Source organism: Arvicanthis niloticus, chromosome 15 (assembly GCF_011762505.2).
Source record: "Arvicanthis niloticus isolate mArvNil1 chromosome 15, mArvNil1.pat.X, whole genome shotgun sequence".
Taxonomy (NCBI): Eukaryota; Metazoa; Chordata; class Mammalia; order Rodentia; family Muridae; genus Arvicanthis; species Arvicanthis niloticus.
In genome coordinates this window covers 9905049-9928240 of record NC_047672.1, presented here as the reverse complement: position 1 = coordinate 9928240, position 23192 = coordinate 9905049, and the positions used below count along the sequence as shown (strand labels likewise).

The 23192-nt window shown below is 44.9% G+C and overlaps 1 protein-coding gene across 3 annotated transcripts in view; it reads left to right on the top strand.

Annotated features, from left to right (window-relative positions):
• Wipf3 (WAS/WASL interacting protein family member 3) overlaps window positions 1-23192 on the top strand; it is a 74196-nt gene that overhangs the window by 17360 nt on the left and 33644 nt on the right. For all 3 annotated transcript variants that reach the window (XM_076913321.1, XM_076913319.1, XM_076913320.1), the window contains exon 2: window positions 1766-1975. In XM_076913321.1, coding sequence (XP_076769436.1) covers window positions 1823-1975 — 153 coding nt within the window. In that variant the 5' untranslated portion in view covers window positions 1766-1822. The remainder of the gene's footprint in view (window positions 1-1765; window positions 1976-23192) is intronic.

Genomic DNA, 23192 nt, shown 5'->3' with positions numbered 1-23192 from the left:
ACAGGTTGGGAGAAAGTATAAAAGCTTTTGGATATCTGGCTTTTTTAAATATCTTAAGCACTTTGAATAAATCTCAGAACAAAATAAAGATTTTTTTAATGGTTGAAGAAAGCATAAAGCATCAAAGAGTTTGCTGGTGCAGCCCGCGACTTCCTGGAGCTTGGTATTTGTAGCTGTCAGACTCTAAAAAGTTCCTGTCTAGAAAATCATTTAACGATTATATCTGTCAAGGAAAAAGAGAAAGCTTCTGTAGCCATGAAGTGTGCACACAAAAATATCCTTTAATCCCAAACTTTGAAAAATTATGCCCTGTGATTTCAGCAAGGCTGAGTCCCAGGGGTACCTAATTGCTCCCCAGTTCCCTGGGACAAAGCCAGGTAAAGAACAAGGGCACAGAGGGAGATCCAAACAAAAGAATTATTCTCACCCTGTGGGCCCTCATTCTTTTCTTGGCCTGAAAAAGCATTTTTAAATCTTTGCAAATCAAAGCAACATAAGTATAGCACAAACTGGTTAATTTAATGAAAGATGTGGTACAGTGAGCTGAGGATGTGAACCCCCTTTACAGAGTCCTCCTGCCAAGACTAGCTAAATCGGCCCCTCTCTCAGCTGTTTACAGTAGCCTGTCTGTCTCCTCATTCAGTCATCTATAATAAATGCCCTGAGTTTCCTGGCTGCTGGTGGTCCATCTCCATCAGAGCAGACAGGCCACCCAATCCCAGCTTTTCTGTGCATGTATCCTTATTTCATTTCTGCATCACAGTCAGACCAAGTCTAAAGCTGGGAATGTTGTGGCACATACCTGTGTAAGTGAGGGTAGTCCTGCTGTTTGGGAAGGATTGCTGGGGGAATTCTGGCTAGGTTGTCTCAGAGTCTGCACCACGGAAAAGGTAAAGAAAAAACCCAGTGGTTGCAGTGTCATGTGGCTTGGTTGTTTTTGCCTCTGTAGCAGTGAAGAAAGTAGACACACAATACACACACACACACACACACACACACAGAGACACACACGGGTTGCAAAGAAATGCATGTATCTGGAGATCAAATATCTTATAATATTAACCATTAGAAACAGAACTGTATTTGTGAGACCTTGCCAGAAGTTGTATGTGTGTGTCACAAACACCAGGTAGAAAGTCTATACAAGGAGTCTGCACGAAGACAGCTATGCAGAAATGGCAATAAGGGACCGGCAAGGAAAGGGATAGCTGATAGAAAGACAGGGAAGATGAGTACACCCATGTGAGCATACTCTTAAGCCTTGCTCAAGGCTGGCATCCTGTGTGAGGCTGAACGTGACATTAAGTGGTCAGACGTCATTCTGTGTATGAAGATGGTGTCTGTGCAGAACACATTAAAAATGATAAAACCGCAGGTTGATGATGAAAGAGTCATTGGGAAATCACTTTAGAATGAGGGAGGCCTGTGTGTGTGTGTGTGTGTGTGTGTGTGTGTGTGTTTAAACATTCCCTTTCTGTGGAGAACCAAGGGTAAATTCCATTAGTCTTATCACCAAATTAGAATCTATCTGCTTCTCTCACTGCCAGCACATAGCCTAGACTCACCAGCACATAGCCCAGGCTTGCCAGCACATAGCCTAGACTCGCCTCCCTGCGAGTGCTCAGTGACTGAATAATCAGAGGAGTTAAGGAAGTAGGGAAAGATTGGCGCTGTCTGTCAACAAATGCACATGTCAACAAGACCTGCATAAGCTGTGTACAAATCATATTCATGTTTTTAAAAAAATCCCTTTTCTCTTTTGCAGACCAGAAACTTCTCTCTTGGGACCATTCATAAGCAAGAGACGCCAACATTGTGACATATGCCGGTGCCACCGCCGCCCCCGCCTCCGCCACCACCACCTCCTCTGCCTCCACCCCCTCCACCTTTGGGGGCTCCTCCACCTCCACCTCTGGGGGCTCCTCCCCCTCTACCTCTGGGGGCTCCTCCCCCTCCACCCCCACCAGGACCCCCGGTAAGGCCTGTTTTTTTTTCCTCTCTGTTTTGCTGTGGAGTACAGGCCTTTGTGCATGGGCCTTTGATTGATCTTGAAAAGAAGGAGTTTGATGTTTGGTGCCACTGCCACAGGCACACATGTGATGGGTGAACCTTGGGATGTTGTCTCCGGCTGCTTTAGGGTCTGATTCTTAACCAGTCTGGACTAAATGTCCCTGTCCCCTACTCCTATGCACGCCATTGCACCTTACCTCAGTCTCCATAATTGTCCCTGTCAAGTCCCATGACCTGGCACAGGCTTGCCCAGTCTCCCTGCCTGACTCTTAATCTCACTGGACAGTCGAGTGAAAGGCTCGTGCTGAAGTCAGGCCCATAAGACACTGAGAAGTCAAGTTGCACATGGGATAGCAATCAGAAGATGATGGTACTCTGGCTTCAGCCCCCCAGTTCTATGTCCAGCAAGTTACATGTTAAGTGGAAGCCCCAGGGGACTGGGATTCACTGATAGAAGCTTCCAGTGTCTGCAGGAATGAATCTTGTCTACGTCTATGCAGGCCATATTTTCTTAGTTTAGTCATTTGATTTGTGCTGTTTTGTTCTGGAACAAAGAGTCAACCTCAGCACCGGTGACATTGGAACCAGCTAACTGGGGTAGGGAACCCCTGAGCTGTACATTTTAGGCTATTTAACAACATCCACAGTCTCTACCTATGCCATGCCAGTAACACCCCTCAAGTGTGGCAATCAAAAATGTCCCCAGATCCTGCCTGGCGGAGGAAAGATACATAGGCAGACTAGTAATGAGAACTGAAGTTTGGTTGCTGGGCTTGACTCCACATGTTCAAGTCCAAGGTCATCACCACACGGTGGTAAACGGTTTGCAAAGAGAACAAATGGGAAACTGTTTGTGGATCCTTGATTTGCTGACACTGAAGAAATGTAACAGCCAGAAAGATAGAAGCATCAAAAGCAGGTTAGTGGGTCTTCAGGGATGGCCGCTGATGGTGCACACAGCTAGAGCGTCGGAAATGGTGAGCAGTTCTTTCTAGAGTGTTCTAGATAGGAAACAATCCCGTGTGCATCATGTGTAGTCTGATAGTTTTTCTTTTTAGGGGCAGTTAAGATTTTAAGCCTGAAGGAACAAAGATAGGCACAGAAATATGTTTTCACCTAGTGAAAATAATAGTGTTGAGAACTACATTTTTAATGTTACACGGTAAATTAAAAACTGCATCACAGTGTTAGTTTAGAACTACAACCATGGCTGTTGTTTTTAGAGTATTGCCAACATGCCTATTACACACAGTGAACTCTGTTGTGGAATTTATACCTAAATAGAAAAAAATATAAGAAAATTTGATAAACTAATATAAAAATATTTCATTGGGAAATTCTTTGGTTAATTTTTTGCATAGGCTTTCTCGTTGTTGTTGTTATTATTATTATTATTATTATTATTATTATCATTATTATTATTAATGTCTGCTCATGGAGGAACAGGTCACTTGGAGCAGAAAATAACTGTAAATTTTAATATTTTAAAAATATGTTTCTGTAATATGGAAAAATACCATGCATATTAAAGGCAAAAACAGTTCATGTCGTTGGTGTCTACAGAGCTTTTATTGATCAACACGCAAAGGATGATGGGAAAACAGATTCAGGTGGAAAGATTTTCCGATCTGGAGCATTCTGGGTTTCAAATTTTAGAATTAGGGATACTAATTCTGTAAAATTGATGTAACTTCCAAAACTTAAAAATAACAAGTTAGGAACCCTCCTTGTCTCACGGTTTCTGATAAGAAATGGTCCACCTGTGGTGAGACAACATGATTCGTCTGTGTGTTTGACCTGGGAGACCAGAGTGTTGGACCAGGTCTTGCAGATGCTTTGTGGGAGCAACATTTCGATCTCCTGAGAGATCGTTTTGCGATAGCGATCAGTCCTTACAAATGAATGGATGTACTGTAAATTCGAGGTTCACTCCAGGGAATCCTTCTTTAGAAAATTAATAATGGAAGTCAGTGGGCATGAAAGACGCCAAGAAAACATGGCCCTAGACACAGCAGAGCTGACGCACATATGAACTCAGAGACTGGCAGCATGCAGAGATCCAAGCCAGACAGGCTCCCAGTGCTGAGAGCAGAAGTACACACAAGTCCCCATCCCTAACCCATAAACTATCTCCAACTGATAACAGCTCCCAAAGGAAAACTTCTTTCCCCAACAGAATCTCACTGGGTACACAAACACACTTAAGGGCAGGCCCCTTGTGCAGCAGCGGATGCCAACACAGCAAAGACACTGGCTATTCTGGATGCGTTTGTCACACCGTTCTGGGCTTGAACATTTTTTTAACCTGACAGACCTTTTGCTTATCTATTATGGCTTCTGAATTTGTTTTTAATGGATTTTCTGTGTTGCAAATGTGTGTGTCTCAGCATCCTCGAGTGTTTTATGTGACTGGTTTTTGGCTCTTCTTTTATTATTTGTTTGTTTGCTTGTTTTTCCATTCTGCTTTTAAAAATAGTATTATTATTTAGATGCCTGTTTGCATTTAATAAGAGAGAGGGAGGGGTAGAGAAAAGAGGAGGGGAGAGGGGTAAGGGTGGGATTTAGGTGGGTGGAAAAAATAGGAAAGAGTGGAAGCCTAGGAGGGGTCTGGGAGGAGTTGGAGAAGGGAAAGCATAATCAGAATACATTACATGGAAAAAATCTATTTTGAATTAAAAAATAAAATACTGATATTGTAAAAATAATGAATGTTTCTGTTATCCTGAAAAAAGAATACATAACTACATGATATGAATAAATGGGTTACTTATAATGGTAACCAAATAAAAGTAAAAAAAAAAAAAAAAAAACATAAAACCTAAATTCTAATTACGAAAGAGTCAAAACTTAAACTGTTTCCCAGTGCACAAAACAGCATGCTAGATCATCATTAAAAACCAGACTCCAATTTACGTATAATTTCCAATGTACAATTGACTCAGAAAGATTACTCAGGAAAACTGCAGGCACCAAGGAAAGAGTTGAGGGGGGACAGCAAGATGACCCCGAGGGTAAAGGGACTTGTTGGGTGTGCCTCAGTGTGTTCCTTGGAACCCACAGAAAGGTGGAAGGAGAGAACTTCCCAAAGTTGTTCTGTGATCTACACACACACACACACACACACACACACACACACCAATAAGTAATTCGTAAGTTGTGTAAGAATCACACAGCAATTAATTTTTTTCTTCCAGATTGGGGACCAACTTATGGCTCCACCCATTGCAAACAGTGGCTCTGCCACTGAGCGGTGGTACCCCACAAAACCCTCTCTTATGTGCACATTACTTCTAATTATACAACATTAATGTCCTCTCTCTAGGCCAACCTTATATCCCGAGCCATCTGCTGTCACACAGCGAGAAACACACTCAGACACACCTAAACAAGCATGCATACACATGGAGAACATGGGCAGAGCTGCCAAGAGCTTGGCAAGCTGAAGCCTGGGGCCCAAGCCCAGCCTGGGACCAAGGTGCCTTCCAGCCAAATATCTAGGGTAAAGAATTGAAGGGGAAGCACATGAGACATGGAAATGACGAGCTACTCCCCTTTTAGCCCATAAATAAAGTTCACTGGAGCACAAGCACACTGGTTCACTTGCTTATCACCAGTGTCTGTGTCTCTGCTATAGAGTTGCCATGCCAACCAAGAGAAACGTTATTCTACCAAAAAGAACCCCCTTCCCACTTGTGGGACTTGTGTTCTAATAATTGACTTCATTCTTATTATTACGTTTTTAGTTGGGGCGATATCTATTTTGTGGAAATCATTTCTCATTTTCTACAGACTATCTTTGCTACACAGGCTCTCTCTCACTTGTCCCCTTGGGCCTCAATCCCTGGAATACTTACTTTCTGGCCCATTCCAGGGACGAATCCCCACAGCCCCCGGCCTTCCTCAGCCTCTCGTGTATCTCCAGTCATCAGTGGTCTCAGCACACTTACACAATATCATTCTCCTCTGCTTCCCCTCTCAGAGACTTCCCACAACCTTTTAACAGGGCTCACCCCAGCTTTCACAATCTGGGACCTGCCTTCCTGTCCATCTCCTCCTGAGGCCCTCTCCCAGGATATGCTCAACCATAGCTTTTACTTATCTGTTCCTTCTGACTGGAAGGAACTTTCTACTAAAATCAAAGTAGAGGACCAGTCCACTGCCCCTACAGGCTTTAAAGCCCTACTTCAAAGCAGTCATTGTTTCTATGTTTTTAATTTATCAGTGTCGCATTTAATATTACATTTTTTGTGTCTGGTTTGAAATATGCATTCATCTTATGAAGGAAGAAAAGGAAGGAAGAGAGAGAGGGACAGAGGGAAGGAGGTGGAAAAGAAAAGGAGAGAAGACGGAGTAAAGAAGAAAGAAAGAATGAATGAAGCAAGGAATTAATAACTGAGTAAACAGGGTTGAGAAACAGGTAGTTTTTCATAACTAGTGATCAGGGCTCTAAGCACGTGTTAAAGTCCAGTAAAGAAGACATTATTCAGGACCCTCAACTCTTGAATACAGCATGGGAAATGGGAGTTTGTAACCAAGAACCAGAAAAGATGGGCGTTGGATGAAGAATTAGTAAGAGGAAACATAGCGGCAGGGGTGGGGCACTCCAGAACACTCTGGATAAATCTGTCTGCTGTTGTTTATCTGTTTGTTGTAGTAACCTGGAACCTTACACATGCTTGGCAAGCCCTTTTCTAGTTAACCACATCCCTAGCTGACCAATCCTGATCTGGCTTGGTAGAGTCTGACCCTGAGCCGACCAATCCTGATCTGGCTTGGTAGAGTCTAACCCTGAGCCGACCAATCCTGATCTGGCTTGGTCTAACCCTGAGCCGACCAATCGTGATCTGGCTTGGTAGAGTCTGACCCTGATCAGAACCAGGACAATCAGATATCTAGAGTTCAGGTGAGGTTTTGTTGTTCTTGTTGATTGTTTTTAAAATTTTTGTTTTTAGAGGCATGGTTTCTCCATGTAGCCTTGGCTATCCTACAACTAGCTCTGTAGACCAAGCGTGCCTCAAACTCCCAGAGATCTGCTTGCCTCTGCAGTGCTGGGATTAAAGGCCTGCCACCACCACCCAGCCGAGTTCAGGGTTCTTGATAAACTAATGCACGCAACAAGGTTCTTTTTAAAAACTGGATTGTTTTATAAGGAAGTGGCCCTAGAAATTTCTGGTGCCTAACTAAAACTTGATTGACTGCAAAGACTTTTCCCTCTCTCCTTTCACCCCCCAACACCTGCCACCGCCACCCCACCCCCAACTCCAGACATGTGCATCTCTGATGTGACTGAATGGTGGAGGTCGCTTTGGGGGCTTTGGGACAAACTTCTGCTCAGCTGGGCAGCTCTGCCCTCCTGTCTCACACCTTTTTTCTGAAACCACCCCCTCCATCTTTTTGGCTCTCCTCCTTTTTCTTCCTCCCCTTAAAATATATAAGTCATGTAAACTGCCTGTGGCATGCATGTGTTAGCTCACTTAGAGCTAAATTGTTATTATTTGATTCATATGATGTGTTTTTTTTTAAATATTCGTGTTTTTTTTTTTTTTTTAAATCCACAATGGATTTGGGTTTGAGCAGCAGAATTGTACTGAACTTTTGTTTTCAAATCCTCTGGTACCTTTATATCCAACTATATTAGATGTAATGAGAGAGTAAACTTTATAGAGGTGGGTACATGAACTTCATCTGACTGCCTTGGTCTCTCACAAGTAAAATGTAGGCATCACTGGTCAGCCGGTAACAGTCATGGTGGTAGCCTATGTATTCATTCATAAAATAGATTTAGGGGTTTTCTGGACGTTTGTCTTATTGTTGCCATTCAAGCTAAAACATCCTCAAAGGGAAACAGTTACCCCAGAGCTGACTGTGCCTTGTTATTTAAACATGGAGGAGGAACTGGCTTGGCTGTCATTGCTCTACAATGAGAGGCAGCACACTGATGCAGAAGATGCCATGGTGCCACGCACTTTGCCTACCTGTTCTGAAGGCTGTTTATTAACTCCTGCTGAACGGAAATTATAGTGTGCCTTCGATCTTCTGTTCCCTCCTTACTGTTTGTCAAGTTGTTTCCTTTGGAAACTCAGTGCTGTTGGTTTTTTTCCTCCTGTGGACTGAGGATTGCATGATTCATGGGCCAAGTACTCACCCTTGTCAGCATTGACATGTCAGCTGTGGCTTACGTGGGAGGAGTCCCCCATCTTCTTTGAAGGCTTCTGATAAGGAAAGCAATGCAGAAAATGCAGTGTTCTCTGAAGTCCCATGAGATGCTTTGGGGCCTTAGGTTTTGCATTATTTGGGAAACAGTGGAGGTGGGGAGACCTGGGTGAAAGGATGCTTGGTAGCACTGCATGTTATATGTGCTCTGGGAAGGCTCATTTGTGTGTTCACTAGTGCACAGAGATAATGAAAGGCTTACAGATTCCTAAATACTGTCACTTGTATATGTTCTCTTGACAAGTGTCCCTGGGTCTCAGTGGTCCTGAAGGAGGCTTTTGCAGTGCACCATTCTCTGCTGATTGTCCTAAACTGGCATTTCTTCTTGCTATCCAATCTACAAAATGACACCTTTGTCTGCTAGTGATTTTAAAACCTAGGTTCCCTTCTTTGTGGATTTGCAGAGAGAGCAGTAACAACAGGTCTGTGAAAACCAAACTGGTTTTGTTTTTGTTTGTTTGTTTGTTTGTTTGTTTTGTTTTTGTTTCTTGTGTGTTTTTTATTTTGTTTTGTTTTGTTTTTTTTTTGTTTGTTTCTTGTGTGGTTTTTTTGTTTTGTTTGTTTTGTTGCGTCAGATTTTCTGTCTGCACCAGAGGTGTGTCAGGACCTGCCACTCACAACTGCAAAGGGCCATTCAGGATGAGATTCAAATGTGTTTGTTCTGTCGCAGCTGTGAGGTGGGCGGGTGGCAGGCACAGAGAGGAGATGCCTGCACAGTACACAAGTTGTGCACAAATGATGCCCAGGAGCCACCAGAAGCCAGAAAGGCCTTCATCACATGGACCTGTCCTGAGCAGGAGCCACCCTGAGAAATATCTAAGAGAAGTGAAAGGAAAATTGCACTATGCCATGATTCAGCGCCTGGATCTAGCCAGTTACTGATGGCAGAGACTTCTTGCCGGAGCATTATTCACACCCCCAAACTGCTGGCTTTGACCTTGGGAAATCTGAAATCCTACCATCACTAGCCATTCCTAGAAAACCACAAGGCAACCATTTCTCCCTCCCAGGTCTGTCTTCATCTGAGCCAGGTGACTAGAAGTGACACCTGGCTGACATCCTAGAGCCTTTGCTGCTTGATATATCTTGTCCCAACTGCTGTCATAAAAGAAAAAAAAAAAAAACCAAAATCTCTCTAAGTTCATGTGATAGACACCCAGCCTGACTAAGTGTGAAAGCCTAAGGCAGGGTCACAGCTCTGCAAAGACTCAGAGGCAAGCCGTTCTGGGGATTCCCACCGTCTTTAATAAAAGGCCGAGCATGAGGTAACGCCTGGGCAGAGTGCACCCTGGTTATGTAAATGAAAGCATGCTGGCACATGAGCACACAAAGTGTGAGGACAGCCACCAGTGTCACCTGTCGTGTCTGGGTTTCCAGGCAGGGAACAGGCCTTGGTAATTTCTACCTAGTTTTGAATGATTCCCCCCCCCCCCACCCCCCCCCCCCCGGCACACACACACACGAGATGTTTCTTACGTCCTTGCTGTATTACAGATGGACCTGGACTTGGCGAGAGGCTGATCTGCATCCTCGGCCTCAATGTTCTTATGGTTATAATTCCAAGAAATGTGCCTTTAAAGAAGAAAGGGATGAGCAGTGGCTTGCCAGTGGGCTGAGTGAGACTGTTTAAAGATGGTGGTGTGGGACCATAGTGGCAGGCACCTCCTGAACAGCTGCCAGCACTGGGAACTATGCCAAGCACCCAACATGGATGGCTTGCAGTCACAGTTATAATTCAGTAGGGGCAGCTCTGGTTGGGCCAGGTGAGGAAGCTGGTGCACAGAGAGAGAGAGGTGCTGAGTTCTCTGGGGGAGCACGTCCCTTGGTTTTGGATACTTAGAATCCAACAGTTCCAGACTTGTTAACCACCAAGTGGGTGCTAGGAATCAAACCCAGATCCTCTTCGAAAGCAACAAGTGCTCTTAACCACTAAGCCTCTTCAGTTCCAGGTGATATTATTCTTCCTTTTAAGAAACAGGGAGGAGGTAAGAACTTATCCAGGGATGTACAGGGACAAAACTGGTAGGGTTGAACTCTGGCACACTGGCACCAGCCCTCCCTCATCTCCAAGCCAGCTGCCATTTGCAAGCGATCAGGAGGCTAAGGAATTCTCAGCTACTGCTGTTGCCCTTTGCAATCTACAAGCTAGAAAATTGATAGATCACATTCTCCAAGCCTTAGACATGACATCCAAGACTTCTCTATATATCCCACACTGCTCCCAGAGTTACTCTTTTCTTTCTTATTCTTCTTTTCTTTGTGGTTCAGCTGTTTTGCCACTGCTGTGTTAGTTTCTTCCTTTAAATAGAAAACAAAGTAGCAGTTGAGCCTCTGAATAAAGCCACAGAGGAGGAGGTGGGGCCAAGGCAGAGGAGCTGAGCTCTGCTTGTAAGGGACAGCCTCCTGGGGATGAGCTCACATGGGGGGGGGGGGGGGTCTCTGCTGCCAGCAATGATGGGCACACAGTGGGGACAGCAAGTGCCAGATAAGCTCAGTCTCTACCCATGACCAGGCATCCAGTGAGGAATTAAGTTCAGGATGACAGAGCTGCTAGGTCTCCGCCTGAGAAGAGCGTAGATTCCCGAATCCAGAGCACAGCACATCCCTGCTCAGGCAGACATGAGGAGTGTAGAACTGGTTTCCTATTCCCTGATCAGGAGTTTGAGTAGCTATGCTGCCTCTTCATCATTTCCTCTCTTTGGGATCCTTAGGGTGTCACTTTCTAAGGGCCCTCTTGTCCCCTAAGAGTCACTCTCTTCTTCCCAAGCCTGCTTCTCCCAGCGTTGGAGCACTCTCCTGAGCAGACAGCAATGGCCTGAGGAGTGAGAGGATCTGGGGGCCAGTAGTCATGCATCAGTAGGGAGTGACTCAGAGACAGATGGCTATGCCAAGGCCAGACACCCAGTGGACATCTAGCTCCTAGCTTTATTTTCAGAGTTGGCACTGAGGGCACAGGCAAGGCTGCTGTGAGCTGGCTAGCCACTGCCTCACGCCTTCCACCTGCCCTTGCGCTGAGAGCCTTTGGCAGGTTCTCTGCCGAGGTGTTTAAGAACACCACCAATGCCTCCAGACTAATACGAACAGAACATTACATAAAGCAACTGTAATTGTATCAGAAGCAACAAACATAGGAACAGTAACAATTAATGCTTGGGAAATTATTTTAAAACCCCAACTAATCCTTCAGCACCACCTTCCCTGGTCTAATTTGTTACTGTTTTCTCAGAGAATAGACCCTGTGTCTCTGCTCTCCATGGAGATATTTTCAAGCTCACAGAAAGCACAGGGTGCACCTGTTTTGTAGATGGTAGCAATGGATTACCATGTTAATAAGATCCGTTCCCAGCAGAGGAGTTGCCTGTGTTTCAGGATGCTGCCAGCAGGTCTCCACCTGCACCATGTGGAGTGTTAGAACACAAAGGTGTGAAAACGTGTGTGTGTCCTTTAGCCCTTGGTTCAGAAGGCATTGTGGGAAGCTGTGTGCTTCAGCGGGGATCCTGCAATGACACAGCTTGCTGTGTGAAAAATCAAAAAAAAAAAAAAAAAAAAAAAAAAAAAAAAAAGGAGTTAGGCAGATTGAAAACCGAATCTCAGGAGCCAGTTCCAAGCTGTGTGGTAGGTGAATTACATAATAACTCTGAGCCTCAGTTTCCCCATGTATTCTATGGGGATAATTGTGGTCACTTCCTGAAGTCCATTGCCCTTAGCATGGAAGCTTCAAGAAGGGAGGAACTGGTCTGTTTTGTTTCGTTCTCTCAGTGTGTTCCTAGCACTTCATGGATTGCCACATACATAGTGAAACTTGTAAACATATATTGAATGAATGAATGACTGCAAGGCTTGCAGTGAGGATCCAATCAGAGGATGACAGCAATTTGCCAAGTGTTTTCTTATGAGTAGCCGCAACTACTGTTTCAGAAACAAAGCCTGTCAAAGGCCCATGTTAGTGCAAAGTTGTCAGGACAGACAGAGGGAATTAACGCCGTCGAGGTTGGAACTCCGAAATGAGAGTCACCAATCTGGGGTCTCTGAAAGGAATCCAAAAAATGGGAACAAAGAATGTGCCTTGAGGTTGTCTGTAGTTCTCAACTCATTCTGCCAGGTTGCCCTCTTCATGGACTTGTGGAACCGATGAGGTGCCTTCCCTTTTGGTCATGCTAAGTTGAGCGGGCCTGACAGGATGCTACAGCAGGAAACACCTGGAACAGCAGATTAGAGCCACATGACCTTTGCTGGGGCTTGTCTCTGCTATGGTAGCTCATCAGGGAGTGTCTCACCCACTCCAGGGAGTGTCTCACCCACTCCAGGGAAATTGTAGCACAATTTAAATACTTTGAACATTTGAAGAGGTTTGTTGTTGGAAAGCAGCAGTGGCAGACCAACAGTCCAGCCGAAGGGAAGCCCCCTGTCTCTCTACCAGCCATACCAGTGCGGGAATTCTAGATGGCCTGACAGGGAAATTAGAATACAGGTAAATCTTTGTATTGATTATTATAAAAGAAAGAGAAAGTTAATATCATAATTAGTCCTGGTTGATTTTACTTACTAGCATTAATACACATACACACACACATGTACATATACATTCACACACACACACACACATACACACACACACACACACACACACACACACACGGGATTTGGAGGTGAATAGCTAATTGAAATGGAGATGAGAAGATGAGATTGATGGTGATCCGACAGCTGTTGGTGAAGATACATTAGTCTTCAAGTGACTTTCGAGTGGAATGTCCAAATAGCAGTAGGCTCACCCTCGTCATCGCCCTGGCTGCCTCCCAGTCACATGAACATGGAACAGGAGGACACCAGATAAGCAGTGTGCTTTGATTAAACTTGCACTTGCTAGTCTCTGTCCTGGTCCAAGGGCATCCGGTTGGTGCTTTCTCCTCAGACAAAGCACAGAGGGCATTGTGGTAATTATTACAACAAAATCCTCCCAGTCTGTAACTCTTTGGAAGGCCAAGGTCACTAAATATGAACAAATTCCTGCTTTCAGCATTTTCTGTATCCAAAGAGAGGTTGCCTCCAAGAGCTTAGGCCTCTGAATCTAATGACACAGATGTTGAAGGTGCTTCAGCAGAGTAATGCATTCCAGAATCGATGGACAGATTATCTGCTATTTCTGAAAGCTTATACGGAGAGTCCAATCAATTCCTGGCAACCTTGGCTGTCTTAGCATCCATTATAGGTGATTTCTGAGCAAGTGCAGAGCACTTTGTCCTGTTCACCTGAGGTGCAGTAGCTGCTGACTTCCTCTTCCATATCTCCCAGTTCCCGAAGATGTTCTGTGAAATGCTGAGTCTTGGATGCGGCTGGAGCCCATAGACTGACCAACCTCCAACCCAGGCTGAGTCCTAGTGTAGAACTGGGGTGGGAAAAGTACGTGTGGATCACAGAGGTCAGACGGGGACCTGCTATTTAATAAACGATCTTACTCCTTTTATTTTGATTTTTTTTTTTGCACACTTTTCTCATTTCTCACTCCACCTAGGCTCCTTTTGTTGCTTCGTTTATGCTGCCCGAGTTAGAAAATAAAAATAGGAAGCACACAGTTAAATTCAAGTGAAAAAGAAAACAACAGTAAAACAGCAAGGTGTGAAGGCATACACCTTTAAGCCCAGGAAGTAGAGGCAGGTGGATCTCAGGGAGTCTCTGTCGGCCAGAGCTACATAGGGAGACACTATCTGAAAAAAATAAAAAAATAAAAAATTTAACCTAATAAGTGATTGCTTCAGAACAAGAATGGAGCAAATGTGGCCATACTTACACTGAGCTTAATTCAAACCTGAGTATCTTATTTTTATCTGGTAGTCTTAGGCCATTTTTATATTTCTTGGATATGCATGTTTGTAGATAGATAGATAGATAGATAGATAGATAGATAGCAATAAATCCAGGGCTTATCTTTCATCTGTATATTCTGAGGTTATAAATGTTTCTCCTATCTCTTTTATTTACATTTATGCATCCTTTTTTATTTACTGTCATGGGTTATCATACTTTATACTTATACAGAGAGTCTAGTCAGTTCATGGCAACTTTGAGTGCCTTAGCATCCATTATAGGTGGTCTCTGAGCAAGTGCATATACTTGATCATTCTTGGTCAGGTTGGGTTCCCAACACACACATAGGGGCTCACAACCATCTGTAACTTCAGTTCCAGGGGAATCCCATGCTCTCTTCTGACCTCATATCAACATGCAGGCAAAACACTTAAACACATAAAACAGAATAAAGAAATCTTTTTTTTTAAATCAAGAAAGAAAAACATCAAACAAACAAACACAAATCTACTTCTACCAAGCTTGCTTAACGTCCTTTCATACGTGGCTAGAAACGGCCAGCCAGAAACACCAGCCCTGCCACCCACAAGATACCAGTGTGGGAGATGGCTCTGCCAGTCTTGCATGCTGTCTCCTCAAGGCTGGGCATTGCCCAGACCATCCTCCCATCCACGTGGGCTCGGTACAAAAATGAGACTCTAATGCTTAAAGATTAATCAACAGCTTTGTAAGTTTGGTAATGCTCAATAACAAGATGCCCATACAATCGGAAGTGTAACCCAATACCCAACCTAGATATACCAACTACCTTTGACTGAGGGAGACACGTGAACATCCCCCTCCATGTCCCCCACCCATCTCTCCTAGATCCTCCTCTTCCTCTCCTTACTTCTCCCACCTTAGCTCCTCCTACAGGGCACAGGAGTTGTGTTTCTGTTTGGTTGTGATTTTTGCTGTCTTGGTTTTTTGTTTTTTTGTTTTTGTTTTTTGTTTGTTTTTGCTTGATTGATTTTTGCTTTATTTGAGACAAGGTTTCACTCACTACATAGCCCTGTGTTGTCTGGAGCTATGTAGACCCGGCAGATTTCAAACTCTCAGAGATTCCTTGTCTTTGCCTCCCAGTTGCCAGAACCCACCACACTACGCATTTCATTTTATTCCCAGTAGCCTTTATCTTTTTATGGCAGCTCTAGTACTTCGCAAAACTGAACCGAAAGTAATGTTCCCACACACTCCCTGTCCCCCCCCACACACACACAAGCATATTCCCCCCACAATAAAAAGCAAATGTTTCATCAATGCTTAAAGATTCTTCATGTTTTCAGATCACCCGCTTGATGGTGTCATCACTCGGAATGAAGAAAAAATTAACAAAAATTATGATTCTTAAAGATGTTTATACGATGGTTTCCTGCAATGAGTGTCTGACGTTTATATTATGACATGACCTTATTTCTTGCCACCACAGTGTGGTTATTAAAATGGATAAACTATACTGTAGGTCAGAGGAATGGCTGGCAGGCAAGGGGAGCTGATACCTAACAGAATTAACAGACTAGTGCTTCATGTGTCTAGGGTGGCTGGATGTTTCTTGGTCTTTGCATGGAAACAAAGCTGTACTTGCTTCCTTCAGGGTGAACCCCACTGGGTTGGCTCACAAGAAAGCAGAGACCTATCTGCCTAGAGAAAGGACAACACAGCGACACAGCGGTAGATCTGAGGTTACCGAAGCGATGGTTGCATCAGCCCCACACCACGCCAGTTTCATAGAGCCCCAGTCAGCAGACCTAATTTTAGGAGGTGCAAGACAGAAATACAGTTGAGAGGAATGAACTAAAAATAGATCCTCTCTGTTCCTTGCAGTTCACATCCTGAGATCGTCTGAATATGTTCCGTCCAAGCAAATGAGGTCCTTGTCATGGCTGGCATGATGACCTCATGGGGAATGTGGGGCCCACATTCTGTTGTGAGTCACTGCAGCTGTTCTCTGGAAGTGCTGACAGCCAGGGGGACCCATGCTATTGTATTTCCAAGAGGGTTCGCAGTGGCTCTGTTTTGTTAAAAAAAAAAAAAAAAAAAAAAAAATTCAAGGAGCAGCATGAACTGGAGTGTGCTGTGTGAGACATACCTCTGGGGTACCCACAGGGCTCTTCTGCCATTATCATGACAAAATGTTTTTATTTTTCTATTTAATTCACACTGTGTTTATCACCTTGAAGAACAAGTGTGGCTTTAGTGAATTTTAAGAATTTAACATGTAAAAGGCATCATACTAAGTACTGGAAATTCAGTCACCATTTCTATCTTAAGGACATACGTGAGATAACAGAAGCATGTCAGGATGGGTAGGACATCTAAACACTGGGCTGTGGATAGGATGTTGGCCCAGATTTCCTTATCCATGGTCAAAAGACCACTGAGGCCAGGGAAGCCCAGTGAGCTGTGTGAAGCTGTGGATGATGGGATAAAAAGTCTTTCAGTTTTTCTGCCACATCTTGGCAAAGCTGTTGTGCTTATGAATGGGGTGCATGCATGCGAGCATGCGTGCATGTGTGTGTGTGTGTGTGTGTGTGTGTGTGTGTATGTGTGTGTAAATGTGTATGAGACTATGTAAATGCATGAGGGATTACGTATGAGTACATGTGAGTTTGTGTGTCAGTGTGGCTACCCGTTCCAACCCCCAGAAAGGAGCGACACGACACGAGATTCTTCCCAACGCAGCTTACTCAGGAACCTTTTTACAGTATCTCTCTGGAAGCCCCAGATCCCAGTTCCACTTTCCCTTTTATCCCCCATGCCTGGTCACTCAGAGCCTGCCGCGTGAGCACACACCATTGGCACATGTCAAATGGCCTGATTCTGCATGGCAGCGAATCTGCGCAGTGTAAGCCGGCATCGGAGTGTGAGGAAGTCAGGCGCCATTCATAAGCTTTGGTGGGTGCCATTCATAAGCTTAGGCCATTCATAAGCTTAGGCGCCATTTTAGCTGGCCGCCGCACCCGCTCCCCACATGTGAGGGTGTGTGTGTGTATAAGGTGTATGAGTACGTGTGAGTGTGTAAGAGAGTGGAGCGTGGGGGGGGGTGTGAGTACATGTGAGTACGTATGTGTGTAAGGTTGCCTTGGTTTGGTTTGCAGAAGTGCCACACAGACCACACAGGCAATGAAGACATGAGACACCCCCACCCAGAACTTGCAGAAATCTTCAGGAGGCAGTGGACTCTTGTGGGTTGCAGTAGACCATCTGACTAAGATTCTTCTCACTTCAGGCTCAGGAAAAGCCAACCTCACTGGACCAAATTCTTTAGGGGTAGGGCTATTATATAATTATCATTCAGGAGGAAAGAACTGTTAATTCCGACTCTTGAGTACGTTCCTCGAGAAAGGAGAAAGCCTGCCAGCTGGGCGTGGGGAGAGGATTGGGTTTCAATAGGGAGAGGCAGAGCTGGAGAGCCATGGGCAGAGGGGACTCTGTGAGAACAAGCAGCTTGGCAAGTGCAGCTGACACATTGAAGGTTGGTGGTAGCAGGCTCCATAGTCACATCTGGAAGCCCCACAACACTATGCTTGTGAAGATTTGTCCCGATCCTATGGGTAGGTCGTCTTAAGTTTGAGAAGACTATAGGGGGGAAAATGACGTGAACACTTAACTGGAGAGGAAAGATTTGTAAACAAGAGTTCTTTGGGAAACCATTTAAATCCATGACTTCCAAACACCCCACCCACTCCCACCCACACTCCTGAAAGGAGACCTGCATCCATTGCCAAGACCACAACCCCGGTCTGAGAGGTCAAAGTCATAAATAAAAAGAGTGTGAAGTAAAATGACTGTACGGGAGAGAGGTTGACTTGAGGTTGTATTGAGTCTGGTTGACCTGAAGGATGCTACTGGGGTGCGTGTTACAAGTGAGCTGAAGGTGTACAGAAACTGTGTGTGCACTCGAGTGTGCTCATGTGTACACATGTATGAAGAGTCGGGAAGGGCCTGGCACAGCTACGGAAAGGAGTGGTGTCATTCTGGCACTTCGTGGCATACATGGATGCTTAGGGTTTGTAAAAACTTCCAGTAGGCTTACCGCCATCACAACACATCACATTGGCTTCTGGCGCCACATGTGGACAAATTGCGTTGTGAGACAGCTAGAGCTGGTTTGAAGGTGGGACTCCCAGGAATGCCATTGTTTCTCCTTAGGAAAGTGCCAGGTGTGGTTGTTCTGAATGTTGAAACTTGCTTGTGTTATAGGTGCTATCATGAGGTGATAATGAGTCAGGGAGACCTGGGACCATCATACCAACATTGGGGCCAGGAAGTGTTGAGAACCGCCAAAAATGTTGGGGCCTAAGCTGGCCCACTTTGGGCAGCCAAAAATGTTGAGGCCCTCTCCACTCCACGCTTGGCGGCCACTGTATCCCGACCCAAGCTGCCGCTCTGGTCCAAGGGTCGGGGTTCAGCAAGAGAGAGAGTGAAGACAGACTCGAAGAATGGAGACCAGACAGAGTGTGATTCAATCCCGTTTATTCTTCAGTCTCTCTTCCTAGTCCAAGTCCCAAGTCTAGCTGTACTCTCTAAAGAGTCTCCCTAAAGAGTATAACTCTCTGCCGTCTGCCTCTGCCTTTTATATGTCTCACTTCTAAGCCATGCTTCTAAGTTACACCTTTAATCATGCCCTTAGGTCTTGTCTCTAAATCTGATCTCTAGGTCACACTCTTAAGTCACACACCTTTAATCTCACACACCTTTAATCTCACACACCTTTAATCTCACACACCTTTAATCTCAAGGTATCTAAACCAAGATTATCAGAGTGTTCTCAGCTGTTGTAGGCTATTGTAATCCAAGTCACATGTCAGGGTATATGGCTCAAGATGGCTGCAAAGCTGATAGCCGCTTTCTGCTAAAAGTCGGCTCCCAACAAGGAAGAACCTGGCCTTTTGAAGACATAGGGCCACTAGTGGGCATCCCAAATATGTGCTAATGACTGAAAATTAAATAGTGCAGAAAGTTCTCTCTCTCTCTCTCTCTCTCTCTCTCTCTCTCTCTCTCTCTCTCTCTCTCTCGGTGTGTGTGTGTGTGTGTGTGTGTGTGTGTGTGTGTGTGTGGTGTTTTCTCCTGATGTGTGGATCCCAGGGCCTGAACTCTGGTCACTGGGCAGGGGGCTTTACTTGCTGCGCCATCTCACTGGCCTGGCTTTTATTATATTGAAGCATCATGTATTGATCGTCTGTTGACCTGCTGAGATAAGAAGCTCCATCTCTTACACCATCCTTTCACCTCTCCCTTCCATCCTCTTTCTTATGTAAGGTTCTTACTGACCTTCACTTCCTCTGTGGTACTCTAGTGTTTAAGCAGTGTACTGGGTCAGCCATCATTGCTATGGCATAATACCTGACTCAAACAGTTTCAGAGGCTCTGGTCCATGGTTGGCTTGCTCTGTTGTTGGAGTCTGAGGTGAAGAACAGCATCATGGTGAGAAGAGGGTACGGCAAAGCAAAGCTGTTCACATCATGGTAACCAGGAAGAAGAGGCAGAAATAGGAAGGAGCCAGGGACAAAGTACTCCTCCCTAAAGGCAAAACTCCCTCCAGCCTACTTTCTGCAACCAGGACTAAACTCCCAATACTTCTGTCAGCTCCCAAAGACACTACCAGCTATAGAATCTGTCAATGGATTAACCTATTCATAAGATCAGAGCCCTCAGGCCCAGGTTGCTCTCCGAAATCTTGTCTGAGAGTATTGTTAGCACTAGGGACCCAGCTTCAATAATAACCCTTAAACCTGTGTTGTTCCTGTCAGCATTTGACAGTGTGCCCTAACTCCTATGCTGAGTGTGGCCATGGGAACCTTTACCATTGTCCTGTCTCTCTTGTCTCTTTCACTTGATGGTTTGTCTCTGCTCCATTTTTTTATTTCACTTATACATTTCAAGTTTTAAGTAGTAAGGCTGACTTTCGCAGTGACAGTGACAGCTCTGTGATGCCGCACAGATCTGTGCGATCACCACTGTCAGGCCACAGTTCAGTTCCCACCCCTGCCAAAGCTCCCTCTATCACCCCTTTGTGGTCACACCCTGCTTCTATTAGTCCTTAGCAGCCTCTGGCCTCTTTTTTTGTTTGTTTGTTTGGTTGGGTTTTTGTTTGTTTGTTTTTCAAGACAGGGTTTCTCTGTGTAGTCCTGGCTGTCCTGGAACTCACTCTGTAGACCAGGCTGGCCTTGAACTCAGAAATCCACCTGCCTCTGCCTCCCAAGTGCTGGGATCAAAGGCGTGCACCACCACTGCCCTGCCTCTGGCCTCCTCTTTATTCCCCCTGTTTTATCTGGGTTTTATTGTTCCAGCCCTCACTCCCCACTCCCCCACCCCCACTTCCTTGAAGGGTGTTCCGGTAGTTTCCAGTTGTTTCTGCCTCTCTAATTCCTTTTGCTTGTCTATATAAATTCAAGACTCACCATGCCCATGCCTATTTTTAAATCTAACCCGGCTTTGACTGGAATTGCACCGAATCTATACATTGACCTGTTCTGTTTGCTACATTGTATCCTCCAGCGGACACAGGGAACATCTTTATTGAGGTAGAATAGGGGGCAGGATATGTTGGCCAGGAGGACCCTGTTACAGGTAGGGGTATGGAAGGATGCTAGATCTGAGGGCCAGATCAGCTTTTACGAGAATTCCACATCCTGTAGACCCCAGACCCTGTGCACAGTCGTTGGATTTTGTGTAATTCTTTTATACTTGGAAGTATTTTAGAAGGTTTTTAAATATTTGGGTTTGAGTTGTTTATCCTTGTTTAAGGAGTGGAGCTTGGTTTCAGTGTGCTGACCCTGTAACCATGACCTCCCTGACTCATTCTCTGGCTCTAGGTGCTTTCTGCGTAGACTCGGTGCAGCCTGTGAACAGGTAGTCTTCTCTCTTTCCTACCCCACACTCTCACGGCTCTCCTGGGATTGCCATTTCGGTGTTGAATAGATGAGAGGGAAGAGTCTAGCTTTGTTCCTGACAGCAGGAAGCTACTCCAGCTCTGGCTTTATTGTTGGCAACTGAGAATGGAGCCTTCTTTCCACTCTGTCTGAAGAGAGCTCTTAGCATGGAAAGATGTCCAGTTTTGTTGTTTTGATGCCTTTTCTTAATCAGTTGATGTTGTCCTGTGATTTTTCTTCATTTTTACACTGTGTTAATATGAGTTTGTTTGATTGATTGGCAGTGCACACACACACATATGTGTACGTATATGTATACACACAGATAGATAGATAGATAGATAGATAGATAGATAGATAGATAGATAGATGGATAGATAAAAAAGAAAAAAAAGGATATGACTGCTCTTAGGTATGGTGGAGGAGGAGAAGGTTTATTGTAAATTAAAGGGAGAGCAGAGCCAGAGGCAGGGACATCTGGGAGAGTCCAGAGTGAGCATGACCCTGCTCTGGATCATGTGAGGAGAAAGGGGGGAGGGGAGAGCCAGACCAAAAGGTTAAAGGGTAGACAAAATGGTCAGGTAATCAAAATGGATATAGGGAAGAGCAGCTGAGGAAAGAAAAGCCCAGCCCAGTACCTGGGTTGGAGATGTTTAGGAAAGGGGCCGGGATATGTTGGCCAGGAAGACCCTGTAACAGGTATTATTGAGGGATGCTGGGAGAACCTGGGGACCAAATCTGCTTTAATATGTTAAATAGGCACCACCTCAACCATTTGTCCCGGGTTTGAGACAGCGTGCGTGCATGTGTGCATGTGTGTGTATGTGCGTGTGCGTGCGTGTGCGTGTGTGTGTGTGTGTGTGTGTGTGTGCGTGTGTGAGTTTCCTGCTTTGACTCTAAACTGTCTCTGAGAGTTTGAAAATCCATAAACTTCAGGATTATAAGCTATAAACATGATTCTTATGGAGCCGATTGGGATCGTATGATTGCATTCGTCTCATTTTGACATCAGTGCCTGCTTCACATAGAATTTGCCTCGGATCTCCTTCCTTCTTCTATTAAGTTGCTCAAAGTCAGTGCCTGTCTCAGATGGTTTCCCCCTTCTCCTGTAGTTTGGGCTTCTCTTTGGGTTTTTCAGAGGCAGAGAAGAGAGCAGACATACTCTCTCTTTGTTGCTGGTCACCACCCGGCTTTTCCCAAGCTCCCTTGCTCAGATAACCCCAGTCTTTTCTAATTTGAACTGGTTGTTCCAGAGGCTACCACAGCTGTCATCTGGGACCTTCTTTTTGATCTCAGGCTTTATGCCGGGAATCACAAGCTTTAAAACAGGAAAAGGTGGGAGTCTGTTGGAAACTATGAGAGAATGCAGATATTAATAACTGACATCTACTGAGTAATTCGTAAGTACCACTCACTGTTTTTATGTTTTTTTAAAGAATACGGAAATGATTACTTGATTAAATCCTCACCACAGGGTATGTAGTGGTTGTTCTTCTTTTCTCAAGTTTGCAGGTAGTCAGGTAAGTTGCCAAGGTTAACATCCTAGTACACAGAAGATCTGTATCCTGTGGAGGATGTTGGGACTTTAACTTGGTGGGTTATCCAACAAAACAAAAATGCATGAATATAGAAAAAGGTTGTAGGAAAGAGAGAAGGTTGACAGCGAATTAAGGCCAAGAGAGGATACTTTGGGTACCACCTCATGAAGGGCCCTGAGACCCGACTGAGACCCCAGGGGAGAGGTATGGATATCAATGAACTTATAGAGCAGAGACCTCGTGGTCCACGAAGGTTCTGGAATGGAGGAGAAGCATGTTGGTCTCTCTTTGAGCAAACCTTGGAGTCATTGTTTCTCAAGGATCCAGTTCATGTCCAGACCTAGAAGTTTCTTTTGGGTTCTGTGCAAAGAAAAGGTGATTGGTGTGGGGCTGGGTCTAAATCTATCTACATTATCATGATACTTTGGAATTAACTTGAACTTAAATCTTGTCATTCTCTCCCTCCCCTTGCTTATTTTTTTTTTCTACTTCTGATTCTTTGCATGTGATGGATATTCAGAAACCCAATCATTTCCCAGTATAGAAGCCATATAAACACTGCATCTTGCCTGCAACAAGCAAGGAAGCAAGAGAGAGCTAGAAAGAGGCACACCAGCAAGGCTGGCACATAAGAGCTGAGGATTACCTGACAAGGGAGTGTCAGGTGCAGGTAACTTACAGCACAGGGCACTGGCCATCTGCAGCCTGCACA